Source organism: Eptesicus fuscus, chromosome 7 (genome assembly GCF_027574615.1).
Source record: "Eptesicus fuscus isolate TK198812 chromosome 7, DD_ASM_mEF_20220401, whole genome shotgun sequence".
In the NCBI taxonomy this organism is placed as follows: Eukaryota; Metazoa; Chordata; class Mammalia; order Chiroptera; family Vespertilionidae; genus Eptesicus; species Eptesicus fuscus.
In genome coordinates, this window is record NC_072479.1 from 96,765,405 (window position 1) to 96,788,334 (window position 22,930).

General features: G+C 38.5%; 1 protein-coding gene across 3 annotated transcripts in view; it reads left to right on the plus strand.

Moving 5' to 3' along the window:
• The window catches only part of RIC8B (RIC8 guanine nucleotide exchange factor B), a 115,386-nt gene that overhangs the window by 23,837 nt on the left and 68,619 nt on the right, over window positions 1-22,930 (plus strand). For all 3 annotated transcript variants that reach the window (XM_054719447.1, XM_054719449.1, XM_054719448.1), the window contains exons 3-4: window positions 10,166-10,774; window positions 21,013-21,107. In XM_054719447.1, coding sequence (XP_054575422.1) covers window positions 10,166-10,774; window positions 21,013-21,107 — 704 coding nt within the window. The remainder of the gene's footprint in view (window positions 1-10,165; window positions 10,775-21,012; window positions 21,108-22,930) is intronic.

Sequence of the window (22,930 nt, forward strand, 5' to 3'; positions counted from 1 at the left end):
TTGTAAAATACAATTTTTAAAATAGGTCTGTCTTGTGGGACTGACAACATTGTTCCAATTGTTAATTATAGTAAGCTTATTTTAGAATTTAATACCTCTCTTTGTTGTGTGTGCACACACACACTCTCACACACTCACATGTGCAGTACACAGAGGGCAAAAGTTTAGAACTATCAGATTTAGGTGGCTGACCTTCAGCTTCAGTTAAGAACTAAAATTAGATTCCTGTGGGATATATATCCAATGACATCCATCAGAGGACAGTGTAGGCATAACCTTGAGAATCCAGGGAGGCATCATCCAAGGGATCCTGCTTTAATTACAAAATTCCTTAGATACCTGATTTTTTATCTTAAAATTTTGTGTGACTTTTTGTATTGTGATTTGTAATACATTTGTTTATTTTCATGTAGAAACTCTTCCCCACTTCTACCCCCAATAAATCTTTTAATAAAATAGAGGTTAAAGAGGATGCACCCGGATTGTCTTGTGACTTTAAGTATTCCTGGATCTCTGCCACATCTCCCAGTTGAATATGCACTGTCTATTTTAAGATCGGGGTCCTATCCCATCACTATATGAGTACTGTTAATGGAGTAAGAGCATAAATCAAGATGTGCCTAACATTGTAGACATATTGGGCCAAAAAAGGAAAGTCATAGTCCATTCTTAATAAAGAAAAAGTGGCAACTGTAAGGATAGGTATTTCATACCACTATAATAGAAGAACAGAAACATTAAGAACAAACAAACAAAAAACCCTCAATAAGTAGAACCATGTTTAATGACTTAGTCTATTTAAGGAGAAAAAAAAATACCAGTTTTAAATAATGCCTTTCACAGGCCTTGCTTAACCCAGAATTGCTTTTAATATTAGAACATCCATTTTGCTTTGCTTCTTATAAATCATCAGATACCAGTAGAATGAAGAGAGTCAAATAATTTGAGTCCCCTTTCCCATTGTAGCTTTCTGTGCTACCTTAAGCAAATCACTTAACCACTCTGGGAATCAGTTTTCATATCTGTAAAATAAAAGAAATATCCCATAGTCCTGAGTATGTTTTCAGGTATCTTTTTTTTCCCATGGTACATCTAAGAATCTTTAATGTTTTAATAAACCTTATATGTTTCCCAGACTTAGTCTTCCATAAAACCCATTTTTTAATAGTGTCTTTTGCCCTGCTAGTACTCATTAATATTAAGTTGTCACTATAGTCCCATCTAACTCTTAACATTCTGATTCTGGAAATTATACTCACTTTGTTTGGCTCCGAAGTTCTTTTCTGGCATGTAGTTTTCGTAGGATTACTGCCGAATTGAACTCAGTGCTTGTGCTGTGTGTATACCCTGTCCCTCTCTCCAGCTTGAACTGGAAAGTTCTTACATTTTCCTGTTTCTTAAAATTAAAACAGACATTAGTCCTTGTCTTTTGCAATATTCTCTTTCTCTATTCACTGTTGTTTCACTTGATTGCTCAGTTAATGGCCCATTTTTATTCTAAATTAATCTGTGAACCTTAACCTGAATTATACCAACTAATAGTAAATACTTGAAAATCTCAACTTATTAAATTGTTTTTGATAAACACCGATGTTGGAGAGAAAACTAGATGTCAAATCTACCTGTAGGCTTATTATTTCAATCAGAAAGACAGCCTCCTTCAAAAATAGTGTTATTGGCTGAGATCTTTAATTATAGGTCTTGTTCTTGAAAATGTATTATTTTAGCTATTACTGTGTACCATTATCTCATTTAATAAAACAACACTGTAATACAGAGGGTATTATACATGTACATTTTACATATAATGAAACTAAAGCTCAGAAAAACCAAATACCTTGCCTGGATCTCACAGGTGAAAAATAGCAAAATGAAGTCTGTCTGACTGCAACTCATATACTCTTATACCATGTAGCCTCTTATTGAAGTATATAATAATACTACATATGGCACATACATTGTAGTTATAATATTTTAAAACATTTATTTATATTCTAGGGCAGTGGTCGGCAAACTGCGGCTCTGTTGACTAATGAGTTTGCCAACCACTGTCATATACTACCCTTTACCTCTTTGCACACAATATGCCACAATTGCCTAATCCTCACAGCTTCCAACTACAAGGTAACATTTAGTCTAGCAGTGGTCAGCAAACTCATTAGTCAACAGAGCGGCAAACTGCAGCTCGCGAGCCACAGTTTACCGACCACTGTTCTAGGGCAACACGTACACATTATCTCATTTAATTCCCCAACAACCCTGTGAAGTAGGTGCTATCATTTTATAGATTAGGAAATTAAAGAAGTAGACTGATTTGTTCAAAGTCTCACAACTAAATAAGTAGGACCTGGGAATTAAACTCAACTTTAATGATCTAGTGAATGTCAGGACAAAATACTCCTAGCATGCAGTGCTTCAAAGATGTCACACTTGGTATGTACGTGTGTAAGTATTTATTCAGCATATTTGATTGCATCTTTGTACCTGTGGAAGAAAAAGAAATATATCAGACAAATCCTGCCCCTGCCAAAGCAGGTGAGACACATAAGAAGTCTCATAAATACAATTCCAGGTCAGAGTTATTAAGTGCTATGAAAGTAGTAGAGATTACTCTGGATTTAGAGATGGAAGAGGTTACTTCCTGCTGGGAGATGGCAAAGAAGATAACATTTGCTTTGAAGATAGAAATGATTTGAGAAGGTTAGGGTTTGAGAAGACATTGCAAGTACAGGAAGTAATATGCGAAAGGCACATAGGTTCACACAGGTAGTAGAGAGAGGATTTTCTGCCTGCATCAAGGATATTGTGACACAAGTAGTTGAGTGAGTTTTGGAAATGTGAGTTATGGAAGAATTTGACTACTTCCTAGTTAATGAGTTTAGATGTGTTTTATTTGAGGTGTTCACTGTGGGACAGTTAAAAAAAAATGTCTGCCAGACAATAATGTTTTCTTTTTGCTCTTGACTTTAGGAAATGAGTCCCCTCTCATGAGTGAGTGAATTATATCATCAACCAAGTTGTTCAAGTTAGAAACTTAAGAGACTCCTTACCTCCTCTTTCTTCTCTACCCTAGACATCTAGTCATTCCACCAATCATTCAGTCAATTCCACTTCCTTAAAATCTCTTAGCTTTCCACTTTTCTGCCTTATTTTAGACCTCTTATAATTTTTCACTTTCTTAACACTTTCTGTCCCCTTTCTTGTCCATTCTTCCTGTTACTATCAGTGATACTCCCAAAGCACAAGTGTAATGTCATTCCCCTGCTTAATACTTTGAAATAAGTTCAGTATTTCCCTCTGGATTAATTCCAAACTTTTCATTCCCTTCATCATACAATATGGACTAGTATATCTTCTCTTTAAAAAGAAAAACCTCTCTTGACCTTATTCTCTTGTTACCATCCCATTTCTCTGCTTCCACTACAGCCATATGTCTTGAAAAATATGTACTTTTCTTTCCACTTTGTCACTTCCCAAGTAAATACTCTCAGGAAACTGTTTTTATCAAGGTCATTGGTGATCTAGCATTACCAAATCCTTATGCTACTTGACCTTTTGAAAGAATTGATTAGTCCGTCTTATAAAATGCATTCCTTTTTTATTTATTTTTGTTTTTCTTTATTGATTAAGGTATTACATATGTGTCCTTATCCTCCCATTGCCCCCCATTCACCCCACTCATGCCCTCACCCCCCTGGTGTCTGTCCATTGGTTAGGCTTATATGCATGCATACAAGTCCTTTGGTTGATCTCTCCCCCTTACCCCCACCCTCCCCTACCTTCCCTCTGAGGTTTGATGGTCTGATCGATGCCTCTCTGTCTCTGGATCTGTTTTTGTTCATCAGTTTATATTGTTCATTATATTCCACAAATGAGTGAGATCATGTGATATTTATCTTTTTCTGACTGGCTTATTTTGCTTAGCACAATGCTCTCCAGTTCCATCCATGCTGTTGCAAATGGTAAGAATTCCTTCTTTTTTTACTGCAGCATAGTATTCCATTGGGTAGATATACCACAGGTTTTTTTTTTATCCACTCATCTGCTGATGGGCACTTAGACTGTTTCCAAATCGTAGCTATGGTAAATTGTGCTGCTACGAACATAGGCGTGCATATATCCTTTCTGATTGGTGTTTCTAGTTTTTTGGTATATAATCCTAGAAGTGGGATCACTGGGTCAAATGGGAGTTCCATTTTTAGTTTTTTGATGAAACTCCATACTGTTTTCCACAGTGGCTGCACCAGTCTGCATTCCCACCAGCAGTGTACGAGGGTTCCCTTTTCTCCACATCCTCACCAGTACTTGTCATTTGTTGATTTGTTGATGATAGCCATTCTGACAGGTGTGAGATGGTACCTCATTGTCGTTTTGATTTGCATCTCTCGGATGATTAGTGACTTTGAGCATGTTTTCATATGTCTCTTAGCTTTCCTTATGTCCTCTTTCGAAAAGTATCTATTTAGATCTGTTGCCCATTTTTTGATTGGGTTGTTTATCTTCCTTTTGTTAAGTTGTATGAGTTCCCTGTACATGCTAGAGATTAAACCCTTATCAGAGATAACATTGGCAAATATGTTCTCCCATGCAGTGGGCTTTCTTGTTGTTTTGCTGATGGTTTCTTTTGCTGTGCAGAAGCTTTTTATTTTGATGTAGTCCCATTTGTTTATTTTCTCTTTAGTTTCCATTGCCTTAGGAGCTGTATCGGTGAAGATATTGCTTTGGCATATGTCTGAGATTTTGCTGTCTGTGGATTCCTCTAAGATTTTTATGGTTTCCTGTCTTATGTTTAAATCCTTTATCCATTTTGAGTTTATTTTTATGTATGGTGTAAGTTGGTGGTCTAGTTTCATCTGTCTAATTTTCTCAACACCATTTATTGAAAAAACTGTCTTGACTCCATTGTATGCTCTTGCCTCCTTTGTCAAATATTAATTGAGCATGGTGGTTTGGGTTGATTTCTGGGTTCTCTATTCTATTCCATTGGTCTGTATGTCTGTTCTTGTGCCAGTACCAGGCAATTTTGAGAACAGTGGCTTTGTAATACAGCTTAATATCTGGTATTGAGATCCCTCCTACTTTGTTCTTCTTTCTCAGGATTGCTGCAGCTATTCAGGGTCTTTTTTTTATTCCAGATGAATTTTTGGAGAGTTCTTTCTAGGTCTGTGAAATATGCCGTTTGTTTTTTAATGGGGAGTGTATTGAATCTATAGATTGCTTTGGGCAGTGTGGACATTTTAATGATGTTGATTCTGCCAATCTATGAACATGGTATACTCTTCCATTTGTTTATGTCTTCCTCTCTCTCTTTTTCAGTGTCCTGTGGTTTTCCGAGTACAGGTCTTTTACCTCCTTAGTTAAGTTTATTCCTAGGAATCTTAATTTTTTTGGTGCGATGGTAAATGGGATTGTTTTTTTTAATCTCTATTTCTGTAAGTTCACTATTGTTGTATAAAAATGTCATCTATTTCTTGGCATTAATTTTGTATCCTGCTACATTGTCTTATCTTCCAAAACATCACACTCCTAGATTTCCTCTTGCTTCTCTAGCTGATACCTCTTAATCTCCTTTACCAGCTCCTCTTCCCCAAGCCTCTAAGTGTTGGCATTTTTCTGGGCTCTTAGTCCTCCTTTTTTTCTGTATATTTTTCTCTAGGTAATCTCATCCATCCTTATAGCTCAAAATGCCTATACCCATATATATCATCAGGCATAGCACTGATGGTTGCTTAGGGCTCTTGCTACATACATTTTGCTTCCTACTTGACATCTCTCTAGGCATCACAAATGTAATGTATTCATACAGAATTTTCCCCAAAATCTGTTCTTCCTCCAGTCATCATCCCCTTCTCAATAAATGGCACTACACTGCTTAAGCCAGAAACCTCCCTCTCCCCAACATATAGCAAGTACTTTTCATTTTTCCTCAGAACTACGTATCAAATCCGTCCACCTCCTTCCCTCTCCACCTCCATAAATTTTTTTTATTCAGTGGCCCAGTTTCTTCCCAAATTGTCAAGTCATACTTTACCATCTGAGCATTGTCCTAACCTATATTGGGCTGCCATTTCCAAGTTCTGGGCTATAATAGGGGACAAGAAAGTGGAGATGTATCCACTGTCTTGAAAACCCAAACCTGAAAATGGCATACAATGTGTCCACACACACATTATTGGCAAGAACTCAGTCATCGCCATGGAGAACAGCTGAGGAATGTGGTGTAGCTAGGCAGTCAAGGGCCTTGCCATAGTTCTCTTACTATGTAAGAAGAGAATGGATTTTGGTGGACAACTACCAGTTTTCATCACAATGCCTAACAAATAAACTAAGTCTTAGATAAGTATATTTATGTGACTTTACATTATTTTCTCATTATTCTGAGATCTGAGTTAGTTTTACTACTTTGGTTATATAGTTGAAGAAAATTTATACAGAATAAAATACATTCTCTAGTGCTTCTCAAACTATTTGTGACAAAGGACCACATTTTTGTTTCTTTTTTGTTGTTTATTTACTTATTTTCCCCTAATGGTTTCTAAATGCACACTCTAAATTTGTTATACTGGTCTCAACTCATGTACCTGTTTCTATGTGGTCTAGTAGCAAACCTTTATAGTAACAATTTTGCTGTCATATCCAAGGATGTGATTATTTATTTTAATGATTCACTTTTATTGTATTTTACGAAAGTACTGTTCTACTGCAAATTATGGGAAAGTAAACAACAAAAAAGGAACAAAAATGTGATCCTTTATCACAAATAGTTTGAGAAGCACTGTTCTAGAGAATGCATTTTATCCTGTATGTTTTCTTCAACTATATAACCAAAGTAGTAAAACTAACTCAGATTTCAGAGTAATGAGAAAATAATATAAAGCCTCCTAAATATATTTATCTAAGACTTAGTTTAATTAGTAGGCATTGTGATAAAAACTGATAGTTGTCCACCAACAATTTGTTACCTTACTCTTGAGTCTAGGCTGCTGGGTCTTGCACTCTAACTTTATAGAAATAGCCATGGCTTACTAAGTTAATGAACATATTTAAATGGCCTTTTCTCAGACTCTTTGACTTTCATTAATTATACTTTGTAAGCATACCTAACCTTTGATTTATGACTTTAGTTCATTCCTGAAAAACTGACCTCTAAGTGAAAAGTTATTAATATCAGAAAATATTTTTATTGATTTTAATGGAAAATAGTATGTGTTTCATGATTATCTGCAATACCAAAGTAATTTTTAAATTAAAAAATATATCAGTTGAACAATGAAAACAAATTTAGAAATGAATACTTTGAAAGTAAATAAAAATATTTTTACCTAAAATATGATGGTCTGCTGTACTTGCAAACAAAGGAAGATTTGATAGTGAGTGGTGGCTGGTGAAGGAGGAATACAAAGAAGTCATTCTTTGGAAAGTGCTGGAGAGGCAGGTGGTAGACTTCAAGGCAGGTAACTTTGGGAGTTTGTGGTTTTCTTGCACTTAAAAATAGTTTTAGCACACCTGGACCAGCCACTGGGATACGTCGAAACAGAGCCTCTGTTCTCAAGGGGTCTGGAGAAGGAGTAAGATGCCCCAACAGTTCATTCTAAAAAAAGGCAAAAACTAAGTGCTGTTGCAGGCACAAACAGAAAGAAAGCAGAGGAGGAAGTGGCTGGGGAGGCTTATAGACCTATCAGAACTTGAACCAAGCCTTAGAAAAAGAGTGGAGTTCTGAATGGCAGACATGGTGGCAAGGCATGCCATGCTGAAGGAACGGCAGGGGAAATGGCTCAGGACATATGGTTAGGGTCCTGGAAGTCAGTTTGGAGCACTTGGAAAAGAAAAGGAAGGGGTTTGTGACAGACATCAGTAGGAAAGAGGATGCTGGGTTCATTACAGCTAAATTCTGTGGGCGACAATGAGCTATAGAAAGTTTTTGAAGAGAGCAAGGCATGTTTTAAGGAGAGTAAAATAAATGGGGGAAAAGTAATCATAGCACAGAAAAATTCTGTTAGGGCAAAATACAAGAACACCTTTTTAAAAAAGCAATGTGCACACTCAACAGATGGAGAAATTATAAAAAACTAGTAGCCCTGCACACTAATCTGTGTACCAGTAGCTCACTGCCGCACTCCTGTAGCTCTCCGCCCGCCTAAATGGGCAGTCGGACATCCCTCAAGGGGTCCCAGATTGGAGAGGATACAGGCTGGGCTAAGGGACACACACACACACACACACACACACACACACACACACGAATTTCGTGCACTGGGCCTCTAGTTTTTAATAATGGGCACATTATACTTTACCCTATCCCAAAACTGCATTCATTTTCAAAACTGATTTAACAATGATACTAAAACATTTAATGAAAGACCCTGCTAGTTAGTGATCAGGTATGGCAGGGATAGATAGAGTTGATATTGTTACAAACTTTTTTTTTTTTTAGCTTGTCAGGCTAATTTCCTTCCTCCTCTAGTTACAGAACTCTAGTACATTTTGATCAGGCGCGTTCAGGGTGGTATGGCCATAGACTCTAGTACATTTTGAATTGGCTTATTTCCATAGCTGAGCTGTATGACTAGGATCTACTGAGAAAGTACACATAGCCTGGAATTCCTACCAAAATCACAATGCTTGACCTGTAGAGAGCCCTTTTTATTTAAAGAGTTAAAGTCTGATGATAAGCTAATAAAAACTTTGTAAAATCTTATATTGATTATAGTTGTTATTGCTATTGTTTTTATAAAATGTAATGGGTACTGCCCTAGCTGGTTTGGCTCAGTGGATAGAACGTCAGCCTGCAGACTGAAGGGTTGTGGGTCTGATTCCAGTCAAGGGCATGTACCTGAGTTGCAGGCCCTTTCTCCACACTGCTCGGGGCATGCAGGAGGCAACCAATCAATGTGTCTCTCTCACATTGATATTTCTCTCTCTCTGTCTCCCTCCCTCCCTTCCACTCTCTCTAAAAACCAATGGAAAAATATCAGGTGAGGATTAACAAAATATATGTCTATATATAACAGGTACAGAAATAGTTAGGAAAGAAACGGTTATACCTGTGAGACCCAGACCTGCACTTTATGGAGAAGAAAGCTGGATATTGAATTTTGAGAGAATGATCACGGGTTCTTATATTTGCCAATGATAGAAATAATAGTTTTTTAAAAAATTCGAGAGTGGGTATGTTCTGGGTTCATCTTAAAAGAATTGTTTCTGACAGTAGTGGCAAGGTTTGGAACCAGGACTACTACATATATGTGTGTAATCTGTGCTCTGCACTGAGAGAACAAAGGAGAACTAAGATCTTCCCACACTCTGAGCTTCCCAAGCCATGTGTGCTGCACAGGGCTACCAGAGGAAGAGGGCTTTTTAAAGTTTTATCCATCCAGTAGGGACACTCTTTTGCAGTTATCTGGCCCGGAGAGAGGTGCCTTTTTGTGTTTGGCTCAAAGGCATCATATATATTAGCTAAGACCTCTTTGGAACCAACCAAACTTAGAATAATTTTAGCAGTTTTGCCTGCAGAAGATCTTTGTGGTGTCACTCAGTGATTAAATGTTATTACATGTTAGCTAAAGAGAGTCCTAAGGTTTATAAAACATGGGACTACTGACAGAATTCTAAATTTAGAAGAAATATCACAGCTAACATTTGGCAGAAAAAAAGATTTTTTTTTAAGTCTTTTACGAGAACCTGTACTTGTGAGCAATTGTGAACCAAATCTCGAGGCATTAATCTTTACTTTTGGAAAGGGAACAGCTATGATTCAGACTGATTGCCTTATATTCTGATATTACCTATATGTAGTCTGAAATTAAAACTCCATTGAGAACAAAGCTATTTGAGAAATTTAAAACTAGTCAACTTAAAAGAGAATAGTGATTTTATAGAAAGAATATTGGCTGGAAGTTAAGAAATCCATACGCTAGCTCTTACTACCCCACTAATTCACTCTGGTTCAGTACAAGCAACGTAACCTCTCTAGTCCTCAATTTCCTTATCTGTAAAATGAAAGAAGTATACCAAATATAAGGTCTCTTTCAGTTCTAACATTTTTAATTTAAAAATAATAAAAGCCTTTCTAGTCAGATCTTGAACTGCTATTAAGTACATTGGTAGAGAAGCAGTCTGTTTTAAGCCAAATAATGATTTTTGCATTCTCAATCTTGTTTTCCAGAAACTCTGCGAAGGGATATTTAAAGTCCTTGTAAAGGACGTCCCAACAACATGTCAAGTGTCCTGCCTGGAAGTTCTCCGCATTCTCTCCAGAGACAAAAAGATTTTAGTTCCTGTAACAACCAAGGAAAATATGCAGATACTGCTGCGACTAGCGAAGCTGAATGAGTTGGATGATTCTTTGGAGAAGGTGTCAGAGTTCCCAGTTATTGTGGAGTCATTAAAATGTCTGTGTAACATAGTGTTCAACAGTCAGATGGCACAGCAGCTCAGCCTGGAACTTAACCTTGCTGCAAAGCTCTGTAACCTCCTGAGAAAGTGCAAGGACCGAAAGTTTATCAATGACATTAAGTGCTTTGACTTGCGCTTGCTCTTCGTCCTGTCACTTTTGCACACTGACATCAGGTCACAATTGCGCTATGAGCTCCAGGGACTACCGCTGCTAACCCAGATCTTGGAAAGTGCCTTTAGCATCAAGTGGACCGATGAGTATGAATCGGCCATAGATCATAATGGACCTCCTCTCTCACCTCAGGAGACAGACTGTGCCATTGAGGCCCTCAAAGCTCTCTTCAATGTGACGGTAGACAGTTGGAAGGTGCATAAAGAGGTAAGGTTAAGAAGGGTTTTATTTACTGTGGGATTTAATTCGTCTGGGGCATCCTTAGAGCTGCCTGCAAGGGAGGAATACTAAGTTGGGAAATGGAAAAAATTTTGAGTTCCCCGGTTGTATGACTCAGGATTAATTTCTTAGCCATTTTAAGTCTTACTCTTTCCATTTGTGTAACTTATCAGAAGAATAAGGGTGAAGATGGACCACTATTTTTAAGAAGCCAAATATAGTTCCTTTTCTGAGATGTACTATCATGTGTCTTTTTTTTAAGAATGCCTCTTTCAGGAACAAGGTTTAAATTATAAGATTTTAAGGGAAACAAAACAATGTTGTTTAAAAAGGTATAGGCATTTTCAGTGGCTGCTGTTTTAAAAATTAAGACAAATCAAGCCAGTTGAAATTGGTCAATCAGAATTAATGTCTGCTCAAAAGAGTAAAAGAGGCTGTATCACATATCATCCCAGTCTCCTAGAGTGTTACTTTATAGTGTTAGATAACAATCAGAAGTAGAGGACTACAACTAGATATCCGTGCTTGTACAGTCCTAGGAAACAAGCATAACTACATGAGAGTATGGGAACGGTTATTTTAAACCACTTGACTTATTTCTAGACTAAGATCCTTTTCTGTGGCTTGGACTGTCCAGCAACCCAAAGTAAGGCAGATTTGATAGTTTATATTTGAGTATCCACAAGAACAATATGTTAAATAAGAAACTTAGTTTAAGGAAGTCAACAATTTTAAGTGAAGCGGATATAAACGTTATTATTATTATTTTTTTTTGCTTCTAGAATTTTAACGTTTCGCATTTACCCTCTCACCTTAACCTTAAATAACTGGTGAAATTAAGCCTCTGTCTTTAAAAAAGAAGAAAGAAAAGAAAAGCATTTTGGTGCCAGAACAAATGTTTTTTTCTGACAATTGACTTTAGGACTTAGGTTTAACATTTTGCTATGACCATTTGAAGCATTTCTTACCATGAATAAAGATCTCTTTTTGCCAGCAACGTTCTTTGAAAGTATTATCTCAGTGCAGTGCTATAGTGGTAGTGTGCAGGCATCTGAGTTTTAAAGTGCAAATAGGTCTATATTTTGAAACCAAATATTTGAAGATCAGTCCTAACAGCTATTTTAGATGATCATAGTATGGTCAGTTTTTCCTGGGACTTGGCAGAAAATAATGTGGAAAGCCCACATGCTCCATTTATGCTTTGAAACCAAATATTTGGAAGTATTTAAAATGTTAGGTCTCTATGCTTATTTGGTACCTTCTATAGTTATTTTTCTTACACTGTTTGTTTTGGTGTTTTTAAATTTTCCATTTAGTTGCAAGAGCTCTTCTGAAGCTGTTGGTTTGCCATTGTTGGATTCCCTGTTATTTAAATTGTGCCCAAAATAGTAGCTCACACTGTTCAGATTCCTGATAAAAAGGGTTTATAATTCAGTGGCTGCACGTCAGTATACTAGTATGTATGGGATGACACGTAATAAATATCAGTAAATTGAGATTAGCACTCATGAGTAAGGCTGGAAGAAGTTTTAGAAAATGTTGAAGTGGCAAATACACATTCTGCGTTATAGAATGTTTATTCTCCAAATGGTATGTGAGAGAGGATCAGTAGTCCTGCAGCAGACATCTCGGCAGACCTAGTGCCTCTTGAGTTGTGGATCAGATGATACAGCCATTATAAAATGTACCCCATTAATGTGACTTTGGCTTATTATATAGTATCAGAAATTTAGACTGTATTAAAAATAGCAGCTTGCCAATCCATCTAGGCAAGAGTGTGAGAAAAGCGATTTTAAGCCACTTGAGTCCCCAGATTCAAATTTTAGCAAACATTTAGTCAATCAGTCCATCAACAAATATTTATGGACAATTGCTAGGTGTTATGCTAGGTGTTGTGTAATATATTGACAATAATAGGTGTCTCTGCCTTCGTGAAATTCCAGTTTTGGTGAAACAGGTAACAAATAAGTGAACAAATATATAATTTAAATTGTGTTAAATGCTAGGAGAGAAACAGTAAAATGATTGAGAGTACTCAGTACAGTCACAGACCTCTGAAAATCTTTCCTGAGATCTGAAGACAGAATGATTCAGCCATCTGAAGAATAGGGGATGAACATTTCCCAGAAATTGAACAGCATGTGAAATGATGCAGAAATCAGCATAAAGTATTTTTAGTGATATACCTACAGTCTACCATAAAGAAAATTGATAAAATAAAATAAAAAGGAAGAAAATCTATAATAAGGGTGCAGAGAAACTTGCCAGTAAAAGTCCATTTACTTGGGTTTTAATATCTCCTTGATTGTAAAATGAAAAACATCTTTCTCCAGTTGAGCATATACTGAAAGAATTGTTAATGCTTTAAAATGCCAGTTGAAATAAAGGGATATGGAAAATGTATTATACAGAAAAAAATCCAACTTTAAAATTTAACTTTAAAAATAATATTTTTCTTTTTACAAAAATAATACATGCTAATTATAGAAAATCCATGGGGAAAAGAGCATACAAGCAATAAGCAAATACAAATTATCTACCACTCAAAGATAAGCACTAGTTGCATTTTTATGTATATCTTTCTAACCATTCTCCATTGTATAATATCCTATATAATAAAGCAGTAATATGCAAATTGATTGTCACACCCTCACAAGATGGCTGCCTATGATCAGGCCGGCAGGGGGTTAGTGAGGGACGACCAAACGACTGAACAAACAGGCTGCGTGGGGCAACCAGGCTGGTGGGGGCCCGTGAGGGGTGACTAGGCTGGCGGAGGGGGGTGGGCAGTTAGGGGCGACCAGGCAGGCAAGTGGTTAGGAGCCAGCAGTCCAGGAGTATGAGAGGGATGTCCCAGTTTGGAGAGGGTGCAGGCTGGGCTGAGGGGCACCCCCCTCGGCCCCCTCGCCGCCCGTGCACAAATTTCATGCACCGGGCCTCTAGTGTAAATAGAAACACGTATACATTTTTTTACAAAAATTGAGTCATTTAAAATCTTGATTTATTTTCACAACAAATGTTCTTATATAGTAGTGGTTTCCAAAATGTGTTCCTTGAAGCCATAAAGTTCCTAGGAGTAGCCCCTGTGGATGAGTGGGCAGTGCTTCCATGTTCCCCAGCCTCACTTAAAAAGAACACATTTGATTGTTGCTATTCCTGTTTCTTTTTAAATTTAGGTTGTAACTAGATTTTATATCGTGGATAAAAAGTTCTGTAACAGAAGAGTTTAGTTCCATGATTATTTTAGAGGCTTTGAAAGAAATGTAAGAAAAAGGACATGATATTAAGTAAAAATAAACCTTCAAGCTGTGTCATATTTTTTTGCAGAATCATTTTTTCAACAAACATTTATTGCCCCGTATGTGCCAAGTTCTGTGTTAGGCACACAAGATGCAAGACAAAGTATCAGTGACTTCAAAGAATTAACAGTCTAATAGGAAAATCAGACATATAAACATAGGTGGATATACAACTGTTTGTTACATTATTTACTGTTCTCTGTATTTTCTTACTTGAAAGTAAAAAAGAATCACCTCAGAAATGTACAGTTGCTTCAAATGCTATATGTTTTAGATCTTTGGGGGTATTATGTCTGACCTCATTAGCATAGCCTTTCCACTAAGCAACATACCTAGCACAAAGTAGGTGTTCAGTAAATATTTTCTTAATGAAAAATAAAATGTGATATAGTTTGAAGATCTGTATAGAAGAAATCACTTGAAGTTGACAGGAAGAAAGGAAAGTTTATATTTATGAAAGTTTATGAATTTTCAAAGCTAGTAAAACATTTTCTAGAAGCCTAAAAAATTTATTGACATTGTTTAGATGAGCAGATTTCTAGCCTTTTTGGGATTACAGCACTCTGTTTTGTAAACATTTCCTTTTGTCAGTTAATTCAAAAAAGTGTTTATTACTTAATGCCCACCACCATGATAGATATAAAATAAGGAGAAAGATTTTTGAACGTATGCAATTTAAAAGTACAAATAGCTATGGTAGAGGTAAGCAAAAGGGCCAGAGTAAAGCATAGGATGAAAAGCTACCTGAAATATTTCCAAGTAAGCATGCTTAATGCATTTGTGCACACCTGTCTGTGTTTGTATGTGTTTCACTTTTTCTAGAATTGAAATTGAATTTATATAGGACAAGTTTCCTAAATTTTATCGAAATAAATTAGAACTACACTGAGATAATAAAACCAGATTAGGACTCATTAGTGTGAAGTATTCTCCCTTTAGACTTTCTTTCAGCCATTGATTAGATCGGTTAAAGCTCTGAATGAAAAGGTGTGAAGAAATTGGTACCTCTACCAAACAAAAGTGAAATCTTCTACAGTTTGCACATGAGAAAAAAAGCTACAGTACACCAGAATCTACATTAAGAAATACAGGCTGTATAAAGAAATCCCAAAGAATTTCCTGAGTTTTGTCATCTCATTTTCATTTTCACAACAAACCTACTTGGCTTTCTCTCTCTTTTTCCTCCTTTTGTCCTTAGAGACTTCTTTTCCTTCACAACCTTTGGAGATAGTATGATATCAGAGGAAAGAATATTGATTCCCTAAAGATATCAAAACTAAGATCATGAAGCAAGCAAATGACAGTTATATAAACTTGGTTTGTATAATGTTTTATAAAGAGTAACTAGAGGCCCAGTGCACGAAATTTGTGCACGGGGGGGGGGGGGGGGTTGTCCCTCAGCCTGGCCTGCACCCTCTCCAATATGGGACCGCTTAGGGGATGTCCGACTATTGGTTTAGTCCCGATCCCACTAAACCAGCAGTCGGACATTCCTCTCACAATCCGGGACTGCTGGCTCCTAACTGCTCGCCTGCCTGCCTGCCTGATTGCCCCTAGCCACTTCTGCGTGCCAGCCTAATCGCCCCCTAACTGCTCCCCTGCAGGTCTGATCTCTCCCAACTGCCCTCCCTGCTGGCCCGATCGCCCCCAACTGCCCTCCCCTGCCAGCCTGATCACCCACAACTGTCCTCCCCTGCCGCGACCCACCTCCTCCGCTGGGACCTGCCTTTGTTGTGCGCGTGGCCATCTTGTGGTGGCCATCTTTGTGGTGGCCATCTTGTGGAGGCCATCTTGTGACGACATCGTGCATGAGGGCGCAATGACCACCTAGGCTTTTATTAGTATAGATTATTTTCAAACCTTCTATCATCCTTCTGAGATAGGAACATTAACCCCATTTGAGAAATGAGGACACTAAATAAAGATCAGAGAGTTTAAATTGTTTATGGAAAAATCACACAGCAAAATAAGCAACAATACCGGTAGGGCTCTAGCTGGTTTGGCTCAGTGAATAGAGTGTCGATCTGCAGAATGAAGGGTCCTGGGTTCAATCTGGTCAAGGGCACATACCTCAGTTGCTGGCTCTTCCCTGGCCCAGACCCTGGTCCAGGCACATGCAGGAGGCAACCAATTGATGTGTTTCTCTAGCAACGATGTTTCTATCTTTCCCTCTCTTTTCCACTCTCTCTAAAAATCAATGGAAAAACATCCTTGGGTGAGGATTAAAAAAAAAAAAAAAAACTAAGAAGGAAATAGTGTTCACTCTAACCTTTGTTATATAATACTTCTTAAATGATAGCACTCATTCAACAAATATTGTTGAGTGAGACCTAGACTGTGGAGTCGAATAAAAAGTCTAGAAACAAACCTACACATGTGCAGTCAACTGATTTATGATATAGGTAACATTGAAGTACAGTGGAAGGAAGGTGAGCTTTTTAATAAATTGCAATTGTGTGGCTGTATGGAAAAAACAAATGTGAATCTCTACCTTGTACCAGACACAAATAATTGTTTCAATGTGGATAAGGGAACTAAATATAAAAGGCAAAATAATGAAGCTCTTAGAAGAAAACAGAAGATTATCTTCATGACTTTATCTTAAACAAGTCAAACATTTCTTAAATAGGCAAAGATTTCTAAAACAGGACAAAATAAAGATCAAACCATAGAGTAGAAGTTGACAATTGAGTCCATCAAGAGAAGAAAGTAAAAAGGTAAGCCACCAAGTGGAAGAAGATATTTGCAACACATATACGCAGTAAAGGACTTTATCCAGAATACATTAAAAACACCTACAAATCCATGTAAATAAAGTTAGTCAACCCAATAGAAAAATAGGCAAAAGGCTTGAACAGGCCCTTTACTAAAGAGCTGTTCAGATGACCAAAAGACATATGAAAAGGTGTTCATCAGGAAAATGCACAATAAAACCATGAGACACTGCGCACAAGAATGACTAAATTAAATAGGTTAACAATACCAACTGTTGGCATAGCTGTAGGAAACTGGTGAGAGTATAAATTGGTTTAAACACTTTGAAATACTGTTTGGCAGTCAGTATCTTCTAAAGCTTCACATATGTATATGCCCTGTGACCCAGCATACCAAATGACATGTAAAGAAGTATGTTCATAACAGCACTCTTCAATATAACCCCAGCCTGGAAATAATCTAAATGTTCACCAAGGGTAGTATGGATAAGTAAATTGTAATGTATTCATTGTATGCAGCAGTGTTTTCTTAACCTAACTGTGGTAAAGGACCAGATTTCCCCCCTAGCTGTCAGAATGAAACTCTTACATAATATATTGCACACAATGTCAAACTGCTCAGAAATTTCTGAATGCTCACATGCACCTTCTGTACTCATGGCATTGCAGATCAGTGGCAAACAGGGTAGACAAGCAGTGGTTCACAAACTGCACTGCAAATAGCACTGCTCTCAGGCAGTGAACTGAACAAATTATACCTACACGCAACAGCATGGATGAATTTCACAAACAGATACAAAGGAGTCTATACTTTATTATTCCATTCATATAAGGTTTAGTGACAACAAAACTACAAACCTGTGATGTGAGACATTAGGATTAACATTGAGTAGTGGAGGAATATCATTGGAAGGAGCCAAGAGGGAATTCTGGGTTTCCTAACCTTAGCATTGCATCATTTTTGTGTTAATTATATGAATGTTCTCATTTTGTGAAAATTGATCTAGATGTACACTTATAACTTGGGCACATTTTGTGTTTTTTTTTTACCATTTATATTAAAAATAATTGAGCCCTGGCCGAATAGCTCAGTTGGTTAGAACATCAACCCAATACGCCAAGGTTGTGGGTTTGATCCCCGGTCAGGGCACATACAAGAATGCATAAATGAATACATAAATAAGTGGAACAACAAATGATGTTTCTCTCTCTCTCTTTCTTCCTCTCTCTCAAAATCACTAAATTTTAAAAATTGATTGAACACCTATTATATACATACCCTCTAAACTTGTGAAGGTAATAGGTTAGTGGAGAAGACCATATATATGCAAGTATATAATCATGTGGAATTACAAATTATGATTTCATGAAAAAAATTCTAACAAGATGTAGTGATAGAAAATAATGAAGGAAAGAATCTACTTTAGATAAGGTGGTCAAAGAAGGGGCTTCTCTAAGAAGATTTCAGTTGAGACCTAGAGTCTCAAAAGGAATCCGATGCCAAGAGTGGAGGCAACAATGAGGGACTTCAGTAGTTGTTTTGAGTAGATAAATAGGATTTAGTGGATTTATTATAAAAGAGGGTATGGCAAATATAGGGTACAACTTGGGAATTGGTGTTATGAAAATTGGGACAGGAGGAAATGGGATAGAAGGAGTAGGATCTGGGGTTTACAGTTGCAAATAATGGAAAAACCAAAAAGGATAGTTTTGCAAAAGGTCTATGATATCTAGAATAAAGGAAAATTAGTTTAAAAGGAAGTGAATTCCCAGCTAGTTTTCAAACCAAGGAAAATGTGATTAAATTAAGTAATAGATGAGTTTTGCATGCATTTCATTGTGCTTGGTGTAATTTGGGGTAAATAAAAGTATCTATACTAATAAAAGGTAATATGCTAATTAGACCGGGTGACCGGACATCTTCCGGACGTCCGACTTCCTTCCAGACAAAGCCACAGTGGTGGGGGCTGAGGCAGAGGCGGTTAGGGGGGATCAGGCTGGCAGGGGAGGGCAGTTGGGGGCCATCAGGCCGGCAAGCGGGGGGCAGTTGGGAGCTATCAGGCTGGCAGGGGAAGGCCGTTGGGAACTATCAGGCCGGCAGGGGAGGGCAGTTGGGAGCTATCAGGCTGGCAGGGGAGGGCAGTTGGGGGCCATCAGGCCGGCAGGGGAGTGGTTAGGTGGCGATCAGGCCGGCAGGCAGGCAAGCATTTAGGAGCCAGCAGTCCCGGATTGTGAGAGGGATGTCCAACTGCTGGTTTAGGCCTGATTCCCAGGATCGGGCCTAAACCGGTAGTCGGACATACCCCAAGGGGTCCCGGATTGGAAAGGGTGCAGGCCAGGCTAAGGAACCCCCTCCCCATGCACGAATTTTGTGCACTGGGCCTCTAGTATTTACATATTAGAGAATTTTGATTCAAGCATTTGAAGGTGGATGGCAAAAGGGACAGCATTCATTCCAACCCTGCCAGCCTTCATGTCTTTGGCATTCCACTGGTCCCTTTTCTCCTTTATTCTTCCCTGTTCCACCACCACACAGTTATTTCAATATCCCTCATTTCAGCTCTATCAATCTCACTTTTTGTTGTTTCCTTTCTCCCTCATTCTTGCTCCTCACCTTCAAATGTTTCATTGAAAGTATTGAGCACCTTCAGTTGGTTGAGCATCATCCCATACACCAAGAGGTCACCGTTTCGATTCCCATTCAGGGCACATGCCCGGGTTGCAGGCTGGATTCCCAGTAGGAGCATGCAGGAGGTAGCTGATCATTGTTTCTGTCTCATTGATGTTTCCCTCCCTCTCCCTTCCTCTCTCTCTAAAATCAATAAAAGCATATTTAAAAAAAAAAAGAAAATACTGAGCACTTTCATGTATTTTATCTTCTTTAATTTTTTCATAACCCTAACAACCTCATGTTTTTGGAGATGCATGTGGGGAGGCTTTGACTCAAAGAAGCTATATGATTTGTCTTAAGGTCACAACCTAAACACCTGACACCAAGTGCAGTGCTTTTTCTATTATGCCACTGCATCTACCCACGATGGTGTTATGTTTAAAATATTGTCATCTGCATTATGAGTAATGAAAGTGTGCCCTACTGCTTGTTAAATTTTATAAGAGACATTCTTCCTAGAAGGGCTGAGTTATATATCTGAATATAGGGTATATGTGTATAATATGTGAGCATATTCCACTTCATCTGTAATCGCTATCATAATTCTCATTAATTTTATGTCTTCTTAATTACTAAAATTCTGGAAGAAGATAGACAGGATCTTGATGTAGGTAATTATAGAAATTGTAGTGACCCAAGATCTTACTAAAAATAAGGTAGTAAACCAAGTGATTATTCTGAGCTTAGCTTATTTCCTACTGTCTTTAACACCACTACCAATGAGTAAACATTGGAAAAATAGATTAAACTCAGGTCACCTGTTTTTCATCACTTTCTGGTAACTCTGGGGAAACTTAGCAGCAAGATTTGGAGGAACTAGGAGATTAAGATGATTCATTAAAATAAAGTCAATAGATTATAGATTTTAATCCATTACTTTAGAAAGTTAAGAGGAGATATTTTTATTAAGGATGTACAACCCGTTCCTAAAATATCTGATAGCATTACATCTGTATGAATTTTTTCAATGACTAGTAATCTGGAACAATATACTATCAAACAAAATAATCTAGGCTTTTCTAGAAATGCAAAAGATCCCTAGTTGAATTGGTCTTAAGGTGAAACAGTGAGTGGGTAATGCATGGATGCTGATCCTCTCTCTCTTTGCCTGACACGTTCTAAGGCAGGAGTGGGGAACATCCAGCCCTTAGGCAGTATAATGCCCTCAAAATCATTTGGTCTGGCCCTGTCCAGGCATAGGGGTGAGTTAATTAAATGTTTGATCAAATATAGCAGGCTAATTTTTAATTTGGTAATTTTGTATGGCCCTTGAATGGTGTTATAAATATCCAAATAGCTGTTGGCAGAAAAAAGGTTCCCCACCCCTGCAAGGGAGCGGCTAGAGCAACAACTACTGGTTTCAGCTATTTCTGGAGGTGGCTGTAGCAGTTGATGTGAGAATGACTATGCCCTCTTTATGTATGGGATAAGAATGACTGTTTTGAAGGGCAGATAGGCCATAATAAATTCCCAGGGATGTAGTGATGTACCACTAAGGCATTCAATCTCTAATTTTTCCCCCCTCTGTTTTATGTGCCATAGAGTGATTCTCATCAGTTCCGTGTCATGGCAGCTGTCCTTCGCCATTGTTTACTAATTGTAGGTCCAACTGAAGACAAAACAGAAGAGTTGCACAGGTAGGTAATCTCCAGTTCTTTTTGTTTTTATGCATCTAATTTTAATTGTTATAAGCACAAGAAAGTAAAAATATCATAATAAATCAGGTAACTGGTAGGTTAGAAATCATTACTATGCTCTAATGAGCTGTTTTCATTGTCCCCTTTGACTTATAAACTGAGCCCCAACAAGAGAAGAGAATTTGGCATTTGTTGGATTCAACAAGAAAACCCAGAACAGCTATAATAATAGCACACAGTTATTGAATAATGTGTATGGCATTATGTTAAGTTCTTTATAAAGATTAACTGCTTTTAATCATCACACTAGCCTTATGAGATAGGTACTACTATTTTTTCTTCTCAATAGATGATGAAACTGAGGCATAGAAAGATAAGCAATTTCTCCAAGATCATATATAACCTTAACTAGAGGCCCGATGCACAATATTCATGCAAAAGTAGGTCTTTCTCCCCTCAGCTGCCAGCACCGGCTTCCCTCTGGCACTCGGGACCCAGGCTTCCATCACAGCCCCTGCTCCTTCCAGAAGCACGTCTGGTGTAATTAGCATATTACACTTTTATTATTATAGACTAGTGGCCCAGTGCATGAAATTCGTGCACGGGGGGAGGGGGGCGGGGGGCGGTTCCCTCAGCCAAGCTTGCACCCTCTCCAATTGGGGACCCCTTGGGGGATGTCTGGCAGTCAGACATCCCTCTCACAATCTGGGACCGCTGGTTCCTAACTGCTCACCTGCCTGCCTGCTTGATTTCCCCTAACTGCCTCTGCCTGCCTGATCGCCCATAACTACCCTCCTCTGCTGGCCTGATCTCGCCCCCAACTGCCCTCCCCTGCCGGCCTGGTTACCCCCAACGGCCCTCCCCAACGGCCTGACCTTGCCCTAACTGCTCTCCCCTGCCAGCATGATCTTGCCCCCAACTGCCCTTCCCTGCCGACCTGGTTGCCCCCAACTTCCCTCCCCTGCCAGCCTGATCTCGCCCCCAATGGCCCTCCCCTGCCAGCCTGATCTCGCCCCAACTGCCCTCTCTGCCTTGGCCCCCACCACCATGGATTTGTCTAGAAGGAAGTCGGGAGTCCGGATGATGGCCGGTCGACCCAGTCTAGTTAGCATATTACCCTTTTATTAGTATAGATAGATTATATAAGATAGGATTGCAGAAATGGTGGGGGGGGGGGGCTTTTTCAGCAGGAGGAGATGCTCTTGGCAGACAAAAATACATAATCCCTATATCTGGACTGATAGACAGCCATATGCACTATACTGCCAAACTGGTCATTAAAAAATTGAACCACTTTCTTACACCTTACACCAAACAACTGTTGCCCTTAAAACCCCTCCTCAGTACTCACCTTAGGTTCTGCCTTCGAAGTTCACCCAGATTAGGTTCTGATTGGTCGGTTTCTATGCCAATCAGTGTCAAAAGCTCCGCCTCCTAGGCAGCCATTCACTCCTCGCACTTCACCCAGATTTGGTTCTGATTGGTTGGTTTCTATGCCAGTCAGCTTCTCTGGGCCTGATCAGAGAGGTGGGGCTGATCAGCAGCCCCCACGGAGGCCCAGAGAGAAAGAGAGGTGCGGCTGCTGGCCAGGCCCAGAGAGAGAGAGGCAAAGGCTGATCATGGCAACCCAGCCACAGCAACCCAGCACTGACTGCAGGACTGACTTCTGGTCGATGGAGCCTTCGGTTGTTAGAGACCCTGGGTTGTATATATTAGGATAAATGAAAGAGCTTGAATTTGAACCCTGCTTTTAATTACTACACTTAAACTAATATGCTCACTAATTTTATTGTACTTACCAAAAAATATAAAGCAATATAAAT